Source organism: Rattus rattus, chromosome 1, assembly GCF_011064425.1.
Source record: "Rattus rattus isolate New Zealand chromosome 1, Rrattus_CSIRO_v1, whole genome shotgun sequence".
Taxonomy (NCBI): domain Eukaryota; kingdom Metazoa; phylum Chordata; class Mammalia; order Rodentia; family Muridae; genus Rattus; species Rattus rattus.
Genome location: NC_046154.1, coordinates 253,713,005 through 253,733,582, shown reverse-complemented (window position 1 = coordinate 253,733,582; position 20,578 = coordinate 253,713,005). Strand labels below are relative to the sequence as shown.

General features: G+C 51.4%; 1 protein-coding gene and 1 non-coding gene across 2 annotated transcripts; one reads left to right on the top strand and one right to left on the bottom strand.

Moving 5' to 3' along the window:
- Positions 1–221: 221 nt before the first annotated feature.
- On the bottom strand, positions 222–16,468 carry Parvg (parvin gamma). Its single transcript, XM_032918873.1, has 12 exons — positions 16,378–16,468; positions 15,122–15,186; positions 14,546–14,648; positions 13,307–13,447; positions 12,680–12,795; positions 10,428–10,483; positions 10,044–10,066; positions 9,435–9,493; positions 9,174–9,242; positions 6,165–6,266; positions 1,411–1,483; positions 222–985 (listed from the first exon to the last, which is right to left on the bottom strand). Exons 1-12 carry the CDS (start codon positions 16,454–16,456, stop codon positions 876–878), a joined length of 996 nt encoding a protein of 331 aa, XP_032774764.1. The 5' UTR covers positions 16,457–16,468; the 3' UTR covers positions 222–875.
- A 3,389-nt stretch (positions 16,469–19,857) lies between these two features.
- Positions 19,858–19,996, top strand: LOC116890493. Its single transcript, XR_004386680.1, has one exon. It is a non-coding gene; the product is annotated as a small nucleolar RNA SNORA48 (small nucleolar RNA).
- The last annotated feature ends 582 nt before the right edge of the window (positions 19,997–20,578 follow it).

The following is a 20,578-nucleotide window of genomic DNA, read 5'->3' as shown; positions in this document are numbered from 1 at the left end:
TACTCCAAAGTTCCCCAAAGGCAAAGCTCACCCCAAACCTCAAAGACTTTGCTCGCAGGGGCTGGGAGCTGGGCAAACAAGGAATAGCCCAGAAGAGTAACGATGAGGCTAACCTCCTACATCCCTGCACCCCTGAATCCCTACTCCTCTATATCTCTGTACCCCTGGACCTCCATACCATGCATCTTCCCCCACGGCTCCTCCTCCAGCCTGGACCCAGCTCAGTTCTTTAGCTGTTTCTCTCTCTTTGCACAAGACACTAAGTCTCACAGGACACAATGCAGACCAGAGATAACTTGAGCCCAAGAATCAACTCCAAGTTCTCTTTCCCTGGGGCTCAGGGCAGAGCTCAGGACTGCAGCTGTAAGGAGAGCCTGGCCAGGGTACTCTGACATGGGGTCTACATGTTTCTCTGGTCTTTGGGATGGTTCTGGGCTCATCACCCCAAGTGGAAGGGAGATGATCAGGAACTAAGTATGCAGAGACCATGGCCTGAGACCATCAGTCTTGATGCCAAAGAGCCTTTGGCTGGGGATGGTCAGCTTTGTGGGGTCTGAGCAGCCACTAACTGCTCCAGTAGACAGACTGGAGGGCTGATAAGGCTGGTCTAGCCTGGGAACCAAACTCTTTTTTTGCCACAGTTAAAGGCTAACCCAGGCATGCAGAGTTCCCCTCACCCACTTAAATACAATTCATAAAGCAGGGGTGGGTACAAGATTGGTCCCCATCTGGTGGGGTCAAAGGCAAGCAAGACAGGTGTGGGAAGGAAGCATGTCACCAACCCACAGTAACAAGGCTGGTGTGGGAAGATCTAGGACCGCTGTGTCCTCCAGAGGTGGCAGCCCCTGAGAAACAGCTTGGAGAGGTAGTGGTGACTATTTTGGGGTACCATGGTGTGCCCTGTCGCCCGCTGCCCTCAGTGAATGCTTCTGGAATAGGCCGTAAAGTATTCGCAGTGTGCTCTTGGTGTCCTTGTTCACAATATCTGTGGGCAGAGGGAGTAAAGCAGCCTGTTAGGCCAGGACAGGAAGGAACATTTGTCCCTAGGGACAGGGGAGGGTCCATGCTACAAGAAAAATCTCCTGCAAACAGGGACAAGGAACTCAAGACCCAGTGCCAACCACAAGACATATATTGGTGTGTCCTTCTTCTCTGGGCGTCCCCTGCAATCATGTCCCCTCCCCCAACAGTGACTGGGTGCTCTGAACATTCTACCTGAGGGACTTCAGACCCTGTTGCAGGCAGGGTGGCCGTAGCATCTCTCCTAGGATGCCTAGGAAACGCTATCTTTTCACAGACCACCAAGAAGGGGGACCCCACTAACAATGTTTGTCTCTCCACTCTCTGCAACTGCCCTCAGTCACATCCAAGCCCGGCAGGTCCTCCAGGCAAGGGGAGCTCTGCACTCACCTTCAGGGTTGATGGGGTAGCTGCACAGGCCTTCGTCCTTGAGTAGTTCCAGGGCTAGGGTGACATTGTGCAGCTGTGATGATAAAGCCAATCAGATGTCAGCCAATGAGAGCCTGGGTCCAGGCACCAGGCCCTTCCTATCCCCAGTGGCATGCTCTGTGAATGGAGAGTTCACTCCTTCACACAGAGGCCCTCATCAGCAGATGCCACACACTGGACATGGACGGTCGATGAGACACTGCTACTAGGAAAGATCCTCACTGAGATTGGGAGGGGACTTGGTGGAGGTGACACCCTGCATGAGTATGTCAGGTGAGGTAACCAGAGCTTGTATGTGGTAGAGTCCCCTTAGAAAGTGAAAAACAGTCTGTCACTGCTTGAGGGCCTTGGAGGAGCAGAACAGATATAGAACAGATGAGACAGGGCAAGGGCCATGCTGCAGAACAAGAACACCGGGAAAGATGGGTCTTTGGCCCACAGCTCTACAAAGGCTAGGCATCCTCATAAGGTCCAGGCCAACGGGGAAGTAGTCTGAGCAAATGCAGACTAGGGCACACAGTGCAGTCCTCCTCTATGTTCCCAAGTCCCTCCCCGAGGAATATCATGGGAAGGGAGACTCCCCATTATTGACACTTTCTCGTCAGGAATGGGTCCAGCCCCTGCTCTGCACCCCAAAGTCTGCCTTGTATGGTCTTAACAAGCCAGTATCTCCAGAGAGTGATCCGGGATGCCGAAGGAGAGGGTATCTGTAGCCAACGGTTTTGGACACTCTAAGGTCCTTCACTGCAGGACCTCTCCGAGCCTTGAATACACCCTTGTATGTCAAAAGCTTCAAGGGTATTTATCTTTCCCTGAGGCTAGAGACTCCATTTGTCACAGCACCCCATGTGGCCAATTTTGAGAAACCCTTCATTCACGCACTGCTGGAGATGGGCTGCAGTCAGGGCCTGTATGTACTTTTAATTTGAAGCAGGCTCTCACTAAGTTATCCAGGCTGGGTTTGACCTCACTCTGTGTCCCAGGTTAGCCCCAAACTTGCAACCCTTCTGCCTCAGCCTCTCCAATAGTTGGGGTTGCAAGCATACACCAGCCATCAGGTCTCTTGCTCAGCAGTTCCTTCCACTGGATCCCTCCTCTCGGGGCTCCGAGCTAAGCAGTTACCATGCTCCTCTCCCTTATTCCCACACGGGGTCTGAAGCATGTGGTGACATCATGGCTTGAGAGCTGACGGTGCCAGGAATGTTATACGCCTGGCCTGTCACTGTTCTTGTTTTATTTTTACATTTATTTATTTACTTATGGAGGGAAGTGCGTGCCACAGCCTGGGGGAGGGGGAGGGGGAGGGGGAGGGGGAGGGTAGAGGACACCTTGCGGGAGTCCGTTCCCTCTTTCCACCACATGGGTTCTGGGGATCAAACTCAGGCTTGGCAGCAACTACACTGAGCCATCTGCCCAGACTCATCAATGTTCATATTTTAAAAATACTTGTTGACCCTCAACTTCGTGCAGGCCATGCACGAAGCCCAGAATCAGAATAGCACCTGCTCTTAGGGAGTCCATGCTGATGGGTGTGTATGAGTGACTCAGAGAACATGGGGCTCCCCTAAGCACACTCTTCCTCCTCGAAGCTCATAAACCAAAGATCTGGCCAGGTTCATGATAGGTGAAAGGCCTCCTTCACCCCCACACCCCCATCCCTTATCCCCTACCCCCACCCCCAGCCTGTCCTTTGCTTCTGAGCAGTTTGAGACGATGAAGAAAGAGCTGGATGCTCTGCAGAGCCAAGGAAGACCAGGACCCAGGCCGTGCATTCCCATCTTCCTGAGAGAGAAAATTGAACGTGGGAGGAAGCCAGCCAGAGCTTCCTGCCTCTGGCACTTTGGTTTCTGCAGAGCAAGTGACCCCCCCCCCGACTCTAACTTTACTCTAAACTGAACACTGACTCCCTTGCATCTACACTGCAATCAAATACCACCTGACCATGAAAATGGCCATTCTGGGAGGCTGCTCTACAAGAGATGTGTCAGAGTCCAGTCTCCAGCTAAGGACCTGTAGCTGTGATTGGCCAAGTTCTCTTCTACAATGCCCAACCCCTTCTTTTAGGGCTCTGAGCTAATGCCATGTTTCTGCACCTATTCCCATGCAGTGTGGGAAGAGGTTCTAATGGTGGATTCCCAAGTTAGCCGTGCCAGGAACGTTGGCCAGTTCTGTGCACTGGCCTGACCTGGCCTAGATGGGGTACGGCAAGCACAGGCCTTGTGTCCCAGGAAGTCTGGTTGCTGAATGACATGGGAATGAGTCCGTGCTGCTGAGCCTGGATTCCTACAGTGCTTGCCTCCCTCCTCGGACTTACCTCATGGTTCATCTCTGATGTCCCACTGGATGGATGCAGATTTGTCCCATAGTGTGAACCTGTAGGAGGTTCACCCTGTTCCTAAGCAGGCCTCAGGGATTGTTCCTAAGGTCCGGACTGTGTGGTCCAGGGGAGCCTGTCAGACTTTCAAGGACTCAGTCTTGTTCTGTGTAAAGTGGGGACACAATTCACCCTCTCTCTTCCCGGAGTACAGAAGGAAGGGGCCAGGGAGGGCAGACCTGGGAGAGTAATGTCAAGGGACTTGGGAGAAGTTTCATAGAGGACTGCCAAGTGCCAGGGGACCTCTGAGAAAACAAGAAGGGAGCAGAGCTGGAAGCTAGGGAAACGTCTAGACAGCAACACTATGGCAGTTAAGGCCAAGATGCCCGACGCTGAGCTCTGAGGACCAGCAGGGGCCTTGCAATAGGAAAAGAAAGGCAGAGGTTACAGCAGACAGAGAGCAAAAGAGGCCGGGAAGAAGGCCCATCTATGGGTGTGGTGGACCCAGCCTGCAGGTGACACACTTGGGGACAGGCATCCTGACTGGGTTTTACTTCAGGAAGAAAAGTCACTACTTAAAAGAATGTGGACAGAGACGGGGCAGTGGTGTGGTCCCAGACAGGCTACCAACTGTCCCACCTCCATCACCCTGAAGTTCCCTGAAGATTGGGAGATTACAGTAGCCCCAGAAAGTACAGGGCAGGGGACGAGGATATGTGTCCCTCCAAGCCTCCTCCCCAATGGCTTCTCCACTACTGCTTACTGTTTAGTCCCCACACAACCTGACAGTGGGCAGAGCAGTGCTAACAACCCATTTCAGAGACAAGAAGCAGGAGAGAAGCTGGGCTCTGACCCAGGAGGAGGAATTATTCCTTCCCTTGCTAGCGAGGGTCCTTACTTGGAAGGTGGTGGGAGTCTTCTCCTCGGTCAGGAAGGCTCTGAAAAAGGATTTCTTCAGGGAATACCCTGGGCTAGCCCAAAGGAGGTGAGTGAAAAGCTTGCTCCAGCGGACAGAGAGGAAGGGCGCTAAAGTCTCCATGGGCTGTGATGCATGGTGCACATTCAAGGCAAGCACGCCCTGGCACTCAATAACTCCCTGGCCTGTCATTTCCTATCCCTCTTCCTGGGGTCAAACTTAGCTGCCTGCCTGGACTAAGGGTGTCTTTTGGCAGCCCTGGGATCCAGGGTCCATATGAAATGCCTTACCTACCAAACTTGCCCTGTCCAGTCCCTGTAGCCCTCGTGAACCACAGACTGCTCCCCCAAAGCATTCCTGAACCTCTGCTGAGTCTGCTCCCTCATTTCAAGACATCCTCCATCTTCCTCAATTTTTTAAAACAAACCCCAGCCAGCACTGTTCTCTTGCAGTCTCTGCCCAGCACACCAGAAGCTAGTGCCTTGCCTTGATGTCCTGGAAGGCCACCACCCCAAGAGAACCACGAGTAGAGATGGAGGAGCTTGAAAGCCAGAGTCATGAGGGACTGTCCTGTATACTGAACAACATGGCATGGCCCTAAGCAGATCCTTGGAAAGTGGGAGTCCAGTGCACAAATGCGTGAGTAGGTGGGTGGGTGGTTGAGTGGGTGAGTGGGTGGTTAGGTGAGTTGAGAAAGGCAGATGGGTAGATATGTAAACAGACAGGGAGGTGAGTTAGTAGATGGACAGATGTGTAGAAAAATAGATGGGTGGGTGGATGGATAGATGGATGGATGGACAGATGATGGATGGATGCATGGATGCATGGATGGGTGGATGGATGGGTAGGTAGATGGGTGGGTGGATGGGTGGGAACATGATTGATGATGGATTAATGATGGATGGATGAGTGAGTGGATGGACGGGTGTATGGGTGGGTGGATGGGTGGGAACATGATTGGTGATGGATTGATGATGGATGGATGAGTGAGTGGATGGATGGGTATATGGGTGGGTGGATGGGTGGGAACATGATTGATGATGGATCGATGATGGATGGATGGGTGGGTGGATGGATGGGTGGATGGGTGGGTGGATAGATGGGTGGGTGGAGGGATGAATCAATGGATGAGTAGATAAATAGATGTATAGGGGATATATAAATATGTACTTAGGTGTTGGATGAGTGGATGGGTAGATACACTGGTGGGTGAATAGGTAGGTTGATGACATCCATGGATGGCTGAGTGGATAAATGAATGGATGGACATGTGGATGGGTGGATGAGTGGGTAAGTGACTGAGTGGGTGAATGGGTAGATAGATGGGCAAATGGGTGTGAAGATAGATGGGTAGACAGGCATATGAACAAACTTCCTTCCCACTTTCCTCATTGCTTGGAATAGAAGAAAGAATGTCAGGCCAATGCCATAAATCTGTCTACCCCCCCCCAAAGAAGGCCACGGAGGAAGACTTCGGAAGCTTACCATCTCTGTGGGAGAGCTGGGAGTGAGATAGAATTCCTTCAGATGCAAGAAAAAGCCTTCTAGCTGTCCAATCAGCAGGAGCAAGATGACGCCATCTGCAAACTGCAGGAGTTGTGTTTCAGTCTGTTATCCCGATAGCACGCTGAGCACACTTGGGCCCCAGCTGGTGCATTGTCATGGATGCTTTACAGGTAGAGCCCGGCTATAGGAAGTAGATACTGGGGTACAGCAGATTAGTGGCTACCGTCTCCCTGGCTCTCTCCTGCTGGGCTCTCAGCTTCCTGTCCATCATGATGTGAACAGCTGTCTTCCACCAGACATCCCTGTCCCCGTCATATTCTGCCCAAGCATGTGAGGCCAAGCAAAGAGACCAAACATGAACTGTGAGCGAGATAAACCCTTCCTCTTTGTCACAGTGACATATAAGGGACTAACGAGGGAAATGAACCAGGGCTGTGAAGTGGGGGGCGCTGACATTGGAGGGGTTCCACTCTGCCTCTTGTATGCTGTGTGTGCTGAAAGAAATCACACCACCTCTCTGAGCTTCACATTCCTTCTGAAAAGTGGGGTTGGCATTCCCAGCTCAGGGGGTTATCAATAGTCGCATGAAGCAGTTTGGGCTCCCTCTCTCTCTCTCTCTCTCTCTCTCTCTCTCTCTCTCTCTCTCTCTCTCTCTCTCTCTCTCGTGTGTATGTGTGTGTTCATGTGTGGGGGGGGCATGTGGAGGCCAAGGACAATTTGGGGTACTGTTCTAGAAAAAGTCCACCTATTTGGGGGCAGGAAGAACAATCCTTCACTGGCTCACTGGCTTGTAACTTGCCAAGTAGGCTAGACTGGCAGGTCTGGGAGCCCCAGGAATCCTCCTGCCTCTGCCTCCCCCATGCTGGGATTAAAGATGTGCCAGGGCCTGGAGCAATGGCTCAGTGGTTAGAGACCATTCTCTGCTCTAACACAGAACTTGGGTTTGTTTCTCTCACACACAGCAGCTCACAATCATCTGTGACACTAGTTCCAGGGAGTCCGACACCTTCTTCTGGCCCCCTCGGTAATCAAGCACATATGTTGCCCATACATACATGCAGGCAAGCACTCATACATACAAAAAAAAAAAAAAAAGGACACATGTGCCACCACACCCCAGGGATCTGGCTTGCCAGGAAAACACTTCACCAACTGTGGCACCTTCCGCCACCACCCCCAATTGTGTCTATTTTTAAATGACAAGTTATTCCACGGACTACAGATCCATGTGTGAAAACAGAGTCAGTATAAAACTCCCCCATCAGCAAAGGAAAAGAGGAATACACGGGCCCATTAATATTTCTGTCTGTTCCGTCTGCACGGTCTGAGATAATGCCGCAGTGAGCACGTCAAATGCTAACATAATCCGGCTGAATCTCTTTGCTGTGAAAAGACGCTGTTCCGCCTTTAATGGAATTTCCCCTGATTAAGTCTGTTCTGATGTTATTAGTTTGGGCCTGGAAGCCACTCTGCTGCTGTCCCCAAAACATAGCTGAGAAACCTAACTCTGGGCCTACCATCCCAACATGTCTTCCGTCCTTGCTCACTCACTCTTGTCTAAGCAGAGAAGAGAAGGCTGCCAGAAGTGGGCTGTAAACATGAGGTATGGCGCTATGTCTACCCACAGAAAATACAGTCGGAGATGTGTTGCTTGGGGAAAGTCACAGTGAGTCAGGTGACATGGATGTTACTGAATAGCAATGACACACACACACACACACACACACACACACACACACACACACACACTCACAATCCCGTGAGGTAGAATTACTCCCACTTCATAATGCAAGGAGCCTGAAGTTCAGAGAAGTTCAGTAAGCCAGCCAAGGTCACACAGCCAATGTGGACATACCCTCAGAGCCCAAGGGCACCCAGTGGCAGGCACAAGATGGAAACTCATATGCATATGGCTCTGAAGTCTGTGTTCACCCCAGCATGTTGCCACGGCATCCACAAAGCTCACATGGCCACCCATGTGCAGTTGCTATGAGTAGATACTTGGGCCCCAACTGACTCTGTCCAAACCCTAGGACCACTACTTAATTGCTATGTGACCTTCAGTAAGTGACCTAGCCTCTCTGTCCCCCTGAGCCCTTAATAGTGTCATGTATTGAATGGGACTTTGTGAGTTCTCACATGAAACGGGGGGTGGGGGAGGGGAGAGTGGGGGAAGCTGCAGAGTTGATAGCAGAGAATAATTTGCTTCAGACAGCAGGTACTAAGCACTTTCCTATTTTGCCCTAATGTCAGGAATGTGTGGCCTGTCCCCCTATGATTGGGTTCTGTACAGGCCTTGAGACACGGCTGATACTGACAGTCAAGGAAGGCCTGCCCAGTTCATCAGATCCTGTCACCGCCCTGTCTGGCCCAGGCAATGTCAGATCTCTGTGTTTCTGTCACCTTATGTTGTGGGAACACTGGAGACACAGAATCTCTGTGAAGGCCATTGCTAGGCAAGGGCCTTTGGATCTGCAGGGTCCTGCTCCCACCTTAGGATAATTGAGTTTGCGTCATCACAGTGGGTTAAGCTCTGAGGGATCAGGGGGACAGAGCCCATCAATGGCAGGGCCGTGCCTGCTCCTCTAACCACCCCTGGCCCCATCATGAATCTCATTGCTAATCTGAATAAACGTAATTACAGGGGAGGACCCTCAGTCTGGTGGCGGAACAGCCTAAAGCAGTGGTTCTCAACCTGTGGGTCCTGACCCCTTTGGGGGGTCACCTATCAGATATCCTAGATGTCCCGTGCCCTAGGAGCCATTCTGATAAATGGGTAACAGCAACGCTTGTGGTAGAGTGGCTCAGCCTTCACTGCTGCCCAGGATCTCCAGGGGTCCCCTCGGACAATGCTGCCTGCCAGCAGCACACCCCAATAGAAAAGGCCCTGAGACCTCTGAAGTGACAACTCACTCTTCCAGTCATATAAGTGAGTTTCTGGGGCTCAGGAGACCTCATGCCTGCATGGTGGCCCAGAAGTGTCCCTACCTGGGTGTCCAGGCTCTGCACAGATAGGCCCAGGCCTTCTAGCTTCTGGTTGACAAAGCTCACAATGGCCTAAGACAGAAGAGCAAGGACCTCAGAACCACTTGGGGGACCCTCATGCTTCCTTCCCACCCAGAGTGACAGCAGGCCTTCCCCCCACCCAGCACCCAGCAGACATGGGGTGAGACCTGTGCCCTCCCACTTCACCCTGAGACACTGGCAGGCAGGTGGGTTATGGGGACGGGAAGCTTTGATCTGCCCTACCTCTTTGACGGCGTGCACTTTCTCCGGAGCCAGCCTAAATAATTCATCAAAGGCATCCTCTGCAGACCAGAGCGATAAACAGCTCATTACGATGCTGTTATCTTTGTGCCAAACAGAATGTTTTCACACAAAAGTTTCTCAGAACAACCAGTCCCACGGGAGCTACAGCTAGATCTTCCGGTTCCTGAATGAAACACGCCTGGGTTTGGGACACGCGGCTCCCTGACTGTGAGAGGCTTCTCTCTCTCTGTATTTTAATTTCCTCATCTCGAACACCTGGTGTGTACCCACTTATGACATATACTATCCAACCATCTATCCCTCTCTCTACCCATCCACTTGTACCACTGCAGCCACTGAGGTGCACGCCCATCACCCACTTTGACCTGTAAGGTGACCCCGCCTAGCAGACATCATTCACCAGGTGCTTGAGATGAGACAATAGCACTAAGTAATGAAAGGCCAGGCAAACAGAAGGAAGGACGAATTCATGAACAGATCCTGTCACAGAAAAGTAACAGACCACAGGTGGGAGAAGCCCATCCCCATCACAGCTGCTCCAACCCCATCAGAAGGAAAAGGTTTCCCTTCGGTTACTAAGTTACTCACGTGAAGGCTGGTCCTTGGGTGAGCTAGAAGAGAAATTGCAGGAGACAGAAAAGCAATCAAAGAGTTAGCAAAAATTCTGCAGCCCTCTCATCGCCTAATGTAACAAGCTTGGTACCAGCAGGTGGCAAAGAAATAGATTCGTTTTTCCTGGGCAATCAAGGCAGGGGAGGTGCAGAGACCCTGTGTGTGGAAAGCAAGGCTAAGAGGCTGGCAGCCTTGCCCTGCATGCACACACCTCAGAATACTTGGATATCTGTGGCTGAGGATGCCTAGGCTGTAGGTCCCTGCAGCCTGCTTGGGGTTGAAAGTCAGCAGGCACAATGAGGGCTTCCTTGACCCAGAGCCCCTGCACCCACACCCGGCCAAGGCTCGGCCCCTGCTTACTTGCACTCTGTGAGCTGCTCCACCTGCTTGTCCGACTTCAGGCCCATCTTGGTGCTCTACAGCAGGGAAAGGAGAATTGTGTGACCCCGCGAATCGCAGATCCAAGTCCACAGGGCCACGGCAGAGGAAGAGGACCTAGTATGGCCTGCTTTGCCCCCATCACAGGATGCTGCTGGGAGGCAGCTTCCCTGTCCATTTTCTCTGTGATCACTGAACCTACGAGGATAGCACTATGGATGCCTCATTCCTAAGACACCGTAGAGTCCTCTGTGTGTGTGTGTGTGTGCATGTGTGTGTGCATTTGTGTGTGTATGCATTTGTGTGTGTGCATGTGTGTGTGCATTTGTGTGTGCATTTGTATGTGTGTGCATTTGTGTGTACATTAGTGTGTGCGTGTGTGTGTGCATTTGTGCGTGTATGCATTTGTGTGTATGCATTTGTGTGTGTGCATTTGTGTGTGCATTTGTGTGTATGCATTTTGTGTGTGCATTTGTGTGTGTGCATTTTGTGTGTGCATTTGTGTGTGAATTTGTGTGTGCATTTTGTGTGTATGCATTTTGTGTGTATGCATTTGTGTGTGTGCATTTTGTGTGTATGCATTTTGTGTGTGCATTTGTGTGTGTATGCATTTGTGTGTATGCATTTGTGTGTGTGCATTTGTGTGTGCATTTGTGTGTATGCATTTGTGTGTGTGCATTTGTGTGTGTGCATTTGTGTGTATATGCATTTTGTGTGTGCATTTGTGTGTGCATTTTGTGTGCATTTGTGTGTGTGCATGTGTGTGCATTTGTGTGTGCATTTGTATGTGTGTGCATTTGTGTGTGCATTAGTGTGTGCGTGTGTGTGCATTTGTGCGTGTATGCATTTGTGTGTATGCATTTGTGTGTGTGCATTTGTGTGTGCATTTGTGTGTGTATGCATTTGTGTGTGTGCATTTGTGTGTGTGCATTTGTGTGTGCATTTGTGTGTGTGTGTGTGTGTGTGTGTGTGCATTTGTGTGTATGTTGTGTGTGTGTGCATTTGTGTGTGTGCATTTGTGTTTGTGTGTGTTTGTGTGTGTGTGTATTTGTGTGTGTGCATTTGTGTGTGTGTGCATTTGTGTGTGTATGCATTTGTGTGTGTGCATTTGTGTGTGTGCATTTGTGTGTGTGCATTTGTGTGTGTGCATTTGTGTGTGTGCATTTGTGTGTGTGTGCATTTGTGTGGGCATTTGTGTGTGGGCATTTGTGTGTGTGCATTTGTGTGTGTGTGCATTTGTGTGTGTGTGTGTGTGAATGAATATGTGTTGATATGGATGAATGAACAAATTAATGGTCACCTCTGATTTTTTTCCCCATTTGTTTTTTGTGTGTGTATGTGTGTTTGTGCACACACGTACGTGGGGGAGTACACACATGTCATATTTGACATATGAAGGCCACAGACAAGTTTCAGGGGCCAATTCTCTCTTTCTACCATGATGGTAGGGATAGAACTCGGGTGATCTGGCTTGACAGAAAACACCTTTACCTGCTAAATTGTCTGCCAGTCTTACCTCTGATTTACAGAAGTTTGAGAAAGCCATGAAAATGCTTTCATCAAAGACTTGGGAAAGGTGGGAATGGGTTTGACCAGGCCCAGCTGGACATAGCAGGGTGTGTAAGGAGAGTAGAAGGAACACAGACACACACATACACACATATACATACACACACACATACATACACATGCACATGCATGCACACAAATATATAAATGCAAACATATACACACATACATGTATGCACATGCCTGCACACATATACACATGCATACATACACATATATATAATACACACATATACACACGTACATATGTGTGCATACACACAGGTACATGTGTGTGCATACACACACACACACACACACACCATAGAAGAAAAGCTATCATTGCCAGAGAGCAAAGGATTCTCAGAAGAGGAGACAGGATGTGGTCATGGGTGACAAATGAAAGGCATTTACTGAGGGTGGCCATGGAGAGATGCCCCAGGAACTACGGTGGCGCCACTGACCTCCCTACTAGTGCACCTATTGACTAGTGAGCTGGCTGCTGGCCAGGGCCCTCCTCTTCCCCTCCTGGTCTCCGATACCCCAGTCCCCAACTGCTGTCCTGATATGACATAATGTTCCTCATAGCCCCCTGGAGTCACTCCCATACAATGGCCCCATGTAGACACAGTGGCATGGAGCTATATTCTCAGATGACCAGCCCCATTCCACCGCCTAGCAAATACCTCTATGTGGATGACTTCCACCTGGATGTTGTCTGGGAGGGGCAGGTCTGGCTGGAAGCGTTTGGCCAGGGCCACCAGGAGATGCAAGGTGGCCAGCAGGTCCTTGTTGAAGATGGCTAGAGAGGAGAAGACAGAAAGTCGGCGATGAGGGGCCACCAACACCTGCAGCCACCCTCAGAATTGTCCTGTGAAGGAGTGTGTGTGTGTGTGTGTGTGTGTGTGTGTGTGTGTGTATTCACTAAACTGTCTTACACATAGCATACCCATTTGTCAACAGGCAGAAAGTGAAGGAAGCTGGTCTATGAGTTCCGTTCGACCAGGCTGAGAAGTGCAGTGTGATTCTACACACAGCAGTGGCTGTGCCTCTGGGAAGCCATTATTCTTGTGTTACCCTGGTTGCAGTGATAGCCCCAGGACCATGGGTGTAGGCCAGTTTCTCTTCCACCAGATGCCTGGCTCTAACGTCTAGCTTGTGCTCCTTCTAGGACTGCCTGAGGCCCTGTGACCATCCCAGCCCCGGATGGTTTATGCGCAGATGAGTGTGTCATTTATCAGTTAAGTGAGAAGTCAGCAGAGATGGCCCCCCACCCCCACCCCCACCCCCAGGCCTGGCTCAGCCCCACATACTCTCCACACTCCACTTGGCCTGCTGCTCTTCAACCTGAAGACTCTGGTTGATGGCCTCCAGGATGACCCCTAGCTTGCGCCTCTGGCTGGCTGAGGTCAGAGAGATTTCCTCCACTTCCAGCTTGAGCGACGACAGCTTCTCTGAGAGCAAAAGGACAGTCAGGGCCAGGAAGTGGGCCCGGCTGCTGTGGTGCAGACTGTCTATGAGGATAATCCAGGACCACACTTAGAGTACATGGAGCCATGAATATATGATACTAAGCCCTGGGCAACCCCAGAGGCCTCCATCAAACATAGTCATCATTCAAGGGACCCCCATCCACATAGGAAATGGGGGTTCCAAGGGGACATGGACCACATATACAAGCAGGCTGCAACCCTTTGAACTGTCCCCTCTGGTCCACCTCACCTTGACCATTCTACCCACACCTCGGTCCCTGTCCTGTGGTGGCCATGCCATTCCCACAGGGCAGCATGGCTGAGTGGTTAACACTAAGCTCCTATGCCAACCCCTGCTTTCTCCACTGAGACCTGGGCATACCATTCTGCGTCTGGGAGCCTTGGCCTCACTCATAGCCAGGGAGAGGAATGAATGGTAGTGAGCTGTTCAGAAAACTAATAGTGCCTACTCCCTAAGAAGGAAGTGCCCAGAAGCCTCAGCGGAGGCCAGAGAATCACTCTGGAGCCTATCTGCCAAGCTCTATAGAATCATGGCTTGAGCAGGCTTTGAAAATGTGGTTCTGGGCCCTATGGCTCTCAGAACCCTTTCCTTACACAAGACATCTGCAGACCAGACATGGGCAGGAAAACCAGCCAGAGGCAGGAACTTGGCCTGACTTTGGATATCACTTCCAGGGGGCCACCCCTGCCTCCGCCTCTGGAATGTCTCACCCAGGATAGCCTGGGTCCTTACAACAGCACAGGACACTCTAAGGTCAGGGACAGCCGATGCCCCAGCTCCTATGATTATCAGACACTTTTAATGCTGGCGAGGCCACAGTGCTGCAGAAGGTGACAACAGTCACTGGCTGGACTCACAGCCACATCCCGGTGTGGGCAGGGTCTCCACTTCTGCAGCTCTACAATCTAGAAATCCATAGGAGGTTCCCTTCATCCAGGGCTGTGGTAGTGCAGGAAGCCACTTGAGGAGCCAAGGCACATGCACTTGGCTTCAAATCCCAGGGAGCAGCTGCTTAGGAAACATGGGTGCGGTGGGGCAGGGCTTGGGCCGCTGCTTACGGAACAGGTGGTGCAGAATGAGCCCATCAAACATGTCCTCCTCTAGGCTGCGGACCACGATGTGCTCTGGGAGGAGTGTGGCGTTGATCCATTCCATCAGCACCTGCTGGTCACAGGGATAATTAACAGGATTAGGAATCATCTGGCCAAGTCGGCAACTCCTACCCACCCTTCAAAGTCTAGTCAAGTGATAGCTCTTCCAGGAAGTTCTCCCTGATCTCCCTAGTCATTTGGAAACTGCTCTGAGCTCTCGAAAACACCCCACCCCCACCCCCAGATCTCCCAGACACCCGCCTGAGTCTTGAGGAGCTACGATCCTGGGAGTCGCTGTTGCTGTAGCAAACACCATGGTTGTGGAACTGGGAAATGGCAGTAACTGCCATGGGCACTTGGGTGCAAAGCCTAGTCTGCCTCCAAGAGAGGGCTATAAAAGCATAGAGGTTTCCAGAGGAGGGTGTTGTTGGAATGGAGGGGAACAGCGTTGGGGTGGGGTGTGGACAAGGGTGTGGTGTCTATAAGTCAGGGGCACCAAGCCTGGCTCCAGAGACTTCAAGACTGGGGATGGTGGTGGTGTACCTTCTGCAGTTGTTCAAACTTGGGGTTCCTCTTGGAATTGGGCGACAGATATCTCTTCTTTCCTCCTGGAAGCAGAGGTGAGTATGACATGTGAGAACCCCGAGGGCCCTTGTCAGCTTCTCCCTTCAGGTCACCCACAGATCCCAGACCCCTGGTGGAGCCTCATTCATGTTTCCTCATGAGCACTTCACACTGGGAGTGCACACTTAAACTCAGAGGTCATCCCTTACCCTGAAGGTCGCAAGTCAGAAGTGTAGCATCTTTTAGAAACTCTGCCTACCTGCCTAGAGTGAAAAACAACCCAAGAGAGAAAGGGGCATGCCAGGTCAAGGTGGGCACCGCCTATGCTGCCAAGCAGCTCTGCCCAGGATGGATCACTGAGGCCCCCACTGTGGCCACTTTGGCTTGGCCATTCCCTTCCCTGAGGCCTTGGTCAGCAGGGTCTCCACATTTGAAATTTGTGGAACCAACAAAGCATCAAGCCCAGAGGGACTTTTGTGGGTCAGCCGATCTCAATGAACATGAAGAATCGGAGTCAGGGCATGGGGATGGCTTGCCCAAGCTCATAAAATATAATCTGCTATGTGACTCCCTAGACGTCCATCTCCCAAAACCCAGGAACATACACGTTCCGCGTGGGAGAAGACATAGAACACTGCAATCATGTGCTGGCCTGGGCTCAGCTCCTGAAGACGCGAGTGAGCTAGTGAACGAATATGGAGGGAAGAAAGGAAAAAGGGAGAGAGGGAGGGATAAATGTGTGGATAGTTATGTGGATAAAGGGATGGATTATTTATGGATGAGTGAGTGGATAAGATGAATAAGGTGGATGGATGGATGGATGGATGGATGGATGGATGGATGGATGGATGGATGATGGATGGATGGATAGATGACAGATGATGGATGATGGATGGATGGATGATAGATGACAGATGATGGATGATGGATGGATGGATAGATGACAGATGATGGATGATGGATGGATGATGGATGGATGGATGGATGGATGATGAATGGTCGATGGATGAATGGGTGGATAATAGATGAATGGTGGACGGATGGTGGATGAATGGTCGATGGATGAATGGGTGGATAATAAATAGATGAATGGTGGATGGATAGATGGATGGGTGGATGGATGGATGGATGAATACATGGGTAGTTCCCAGATACAGCCTGTCTCTTTCTAGTGAGCTAATCACACATTCTCTACCTCCCCTGATCCAACAACTCTGTCCCACTAGGACCAGCACCTCGTGGAAGCTCTTCCTCCGTGGGCTGAGCTACCTCCTTTGGGAGCTGCAACAGGTCGTAGAGGAACTCTGACTCCATCTTCTTCCTTGCTTTCCCTGGAAGAGACAGGAGAGCACATTACTGTTCCGAAGGTCAAGGCTCACCATGTCTCATTCTTTCATTCAGACTGGGAGAGACAGGGGATGGGAGCCCGACTCTGACTGGTCAAGACAACGAGGGCCAACCAAGTGTGAGGAGTGAGGACTGCTGTGAGGCACCTGAAGCCAGCCAAGCCTTGCAAGGGCAGGCATGCTACCAGACTAACGATTAATCCTTATTTTCACCTTGGTAGGATCTAGACTCACCTGATAGGCAGGGCTCTGGGCATGCCTAGATTCCCTCAGCATGAGAAGGAAAGCACCCATGGGCTGGTCCTGGGCTGAGTGAAAATGGAGAAGCCTTATTTGCTCTCCTCTTCCTGATGCAGTTTGACCAGCAGCCTCCTGCTCCCTCTGAAGGGGTTTGTGCCTTCTAAGTGGGAGCTAAAGAAAGCCTCCCTTTCTTAAGTCCCTTTTGTCAAGGTATTTTCTCACGGCAACAAGCGAAGTTAATAATGGACAGACTGAGGACACAGCTGGGCAAAGGCTTGGTAAGAAAGCGAGTTTCTTGTCAGAAGGCCCACGGAAGCCTGCCCTACCCCTGGCCAGGAGCCCCAGCCCTCCCTCTACATCCAGGTCAGAACCCCAGTCTCCACAAAGCATCAGACAAGTGTGGGAAGCCAGCTCTGGATTAATCTGTATGAGGGTAAGCACCCACCAGTCTGGGGGGGTGCTGGGGGTGAGGGGCCATCCATCCCTTCAGGGTCCCTGAATCCAAGACAGGTAAAAACAGACCAGACTCGCCCATATGTAGATGGGGTGGACCAAGCTAAAGGCTAAAGCCACCCAGACATGTTCCCCATTCCGTGCTAGCTTGGCTTACAGAGGGAGACTTGGCCTATCTGGCCTCCTGTTTTGAATGAGACTTTCTCCGATTGACTTGAAACCCCCAGAATTGGGGTGTGGTCTGTCAGGGCTTTTGATCACAAAGCCCAGAACTCATACTCCTTGTGAAAGACCAGCAGTCCCTCCTCATCCTTGTGATGGGCAGTATCGGGGCCCAGACCATCAGTGTGTCGTGTCTCCCCTAGCCCCACCCCCACCCCAGCCTCATGACAAGCACGTCAGGCCTGTCCATACCCAGAAAGGATCAGATTCAAAAGCGAATGGACCCCTTCTGGTTCCCTAACCTACTTCTGGTTCTTCTGCCCACTTCCCCTCTGGAAATTTCATTTGCTGCATGACCACCTTTGACTCTCCCCTTACGACCCCGGTTCAGCCTCTGCATTTGCCTGGGATTCCCAGGATCACTCAGATATTTGAGGTCTGAAGTCAAACCAGAAGAAATTCAAACAAGGAACCTGAGAGTTGGGCCTGGGAAAAAAAAGGCACTGGGGAGTGGGGGAGTGAGAGCCACCATCCTGAAACTGGCTACAGCCTGGGAACCTCAGGAAGCTTAGTCCTACCCTGAAACCAAAAGTGAAAGAACAGAGCCCCCGGGAATGAGTCTCAAACCCCAGGACCTGAGCAAGAAGAAAGAGAGATGGGCTGGGGTGGGGAGCCTGGGCCCCAGGCAGCTCCTCCCAAAAGGCTGAGTTTCTATTAGGCCAGCACACTCTCTCTTTGGCCCTGATACAACTCTACAGGGAGAGGCTAGACCCTGTGTCCAGCAAGTACACACAGACCTGAAACTGCCTCTGGTGACCCATCCCAGGTGGGTCCCTTCCCTGTCTCACATGACGGTTTCTTCATAGGAGGGAGCTCAGCTTTCTCTCATGCAGTGAAGCTCTGAGGGGCCCTGGTCTGAAAGCTGTTCATCTGGCTGTGGGGGAGGTAGCCAGAGCTTTTCTGTGGAGATGGGTCTCACGGCTCCTCAGTAAAATGATGCGGTGGCCTCAGCAATGAGGCTGGACATGGGGCTCCCCTTTGGCAGACTATCTTCCTGTGAGGTCCCAGCTGAAATGCGCCTCTGGGTTCCTATTTAAGGAACCTCTCTACCTTCCTCTCTGAGATCCGGTACCTGGGCATGTGAACAGGTAGAAGATTCTAGTAGCTCAGGGATCCCACAGGACAAAGACTAGATGCACTCACCCGCCGCCTCTTTTCAAACCAGGAAATGGAACCCACTAGCTGAGAGGGTGACCAGGTTCCTAACAGAGACAGGTTCTGCGTCAGGAGGTGGAAGGCAGGGCTTCTGTTCACTTCCTCTGCCACGCTGGTGACCGCAGACAGCTTCTTCCTCTAAGTTGCTGGTGATCGAGAGACCCTAAATCCACTGAAAGACTACCAGAACCCCAGCCCTGGCCCTGGCCCTGGTCTTCCAAGACTCCATGGCATCTTGGGGTCTCTCAGACTCCCTCCCCCTGCCCGCCCCTGCCTCTCCATGTCCAAGCAATCGCTGAGTATAAAACTGAGCACTGGGCCCCAACAGCAAACTGAGCTCCCCACTGAGTTCTCATGGTGCCCAACCTGCATCTCTGACTCCCTCTGAGCACCACTCCAACCTTGATTGATTGATTGATTGATTGATTGATTGATTGACTGACTGACTGACTGATTGATTGATTGACTTCAAGACAGTCTTATGTAGCCCAGGCTGACCTCAAACTCACCAAGCTGAGGTGGACCTTCAACTCCTGATTCTCCTGCCTCTGTCTCTTATGTGCCTGGGTTACAGGAAGGAGCAGCTACACCCAGCTAACAGCTCCTAAATAAAAGCCAGTGTACAGGTCTCAGCCCGAGTCTTGGCATCCATAAGCTACCTTCCCTCCCTACCCTCCTGTAAACCCCACTGACCCCTGCCAGGGCCACAGGCTTTTACTTTGACATCACACAGCTTGCCCCCGTGTTTTGTAAGCTCTACTCTGCTCTTCACATGGCTCACAACTCATTCCTGGCATGAGCTTCGTTACTTCCTTCTCTAGGAAACCTTCTAGGACATCCCTGTCTAGTACAAGTGGCTTGGGTCTGCAACCAGGCTGGAAAAAGTCGATGACACTGGCCAGTGCCTGGCAGCTGTCTCTCCATCCAACCAGGAGCTCTGTAGGGAGGGCCCCATCTTTCCTGCTCACTATTAAAAGTCAGTGCCTACAATAGCACCTGGCACAAATGGTCCCGGTGAACTTACTCTGATGGCTATTATTGCTTAGAGGACTGTGCTGGTCGCTTTTCTTGTTGCTATGACAAAACACCTGGTAGAGACTGGAGATATAGCGCAATTGAGAGTGCCTGCCTAGCATACAGGAAGCCCCAGTTCAATTTGCAGCACCTCATTAAACCAGGCATGGTAGCTGACACGTGTAACCCAGCTCTGAGAAGCTGGAGGCAGGAGGACCAGAAGTTCTAGGGCAGCCTAGGATTCAAGAGTGCACGAGACACTGTCTTTAAAAAAGAAAAAGAAAATCCTCCTGGCAATGGGCAGAGACACCATGTTGGTGGTGTTGTTCTATCAGTCAGGGGCAGAGCGGTTGGCAGCCCTTTGTTCATCTGAGCTTGATGCCTAGCTTGATGGCTAAAGCTGTTTTATGCCTAGGACACATAACAATCAAATCAAATCAAATCAAATCAAATCAAATCTAGGCAGCACAGTATGGGAGACAGAAGACAGACAGAGACCTGCATTCCACCATTCCATGCGGTGTAGTGTGAGTGGAGAAAGACACCCAGAGATGACCTCTGCCCCACAGCATGGGTAGGCCATAGACACACATACTGCCTACCACCATGGAGCCCAGCATGGGAGAAAAAAACAGAGACCTGCAGAACCATGCTACCCAGAGACCAGCCTTTTGGTGCACGGCATGAGAAGACTGTATATACTATCTTGCCACCATGCCACAAAGTATGGATGGACGTTGTTACCCAGGGGCCTGCCAGCCACATGGCCAGTCTTCAGTGGGAGCCACCACAATGTGTGAGTATGTGGTGGTCAGATGGAAGGGTAAGAGAAGGTTAGCAGCTTGAGCATTGTGAAGAGAGAAGGAACTGGAGACCCAAGGGAGGAGAGGAGTGACCTGTTGTGAGTGGCCAGCCCTGCCACCTGGGGTCATAATAAAGTCCCAGCCTGAGCTGCTGGTGATCACCAACCATGTCTGGGTCCGTGGCTATGCAGTGGCAGGAGTCA

What these genes read in the sequence shown, in the direction of transcription:
- Parvg (XM_032918873.1), bottom strand. Translation starts at nt 16,456, where the DNA reads ATGGAGTCAGAGTTCCTCTACGACCTGTTGCAGCTCCCAAAGGAGGTA. An exon ending in GGAGGAAGAGCTTCCACGAG is followed by an intron (nt 15,187 to 16,377) that starts GTGCTGGTCCTA and finishes CTCTGCTTCCAG; the next exon opens with GAGGAAAGAAGAGATATCTG. An exon ending in GGCCAAGTGGAGTGTGGAGA is followed by an intron (nt 12,796 to 13,306) that starts GTATGTGGGGCT and finishes TCTCCTCTCTAG; the next exon opens with CCATCTTCAACAAGGACCTG.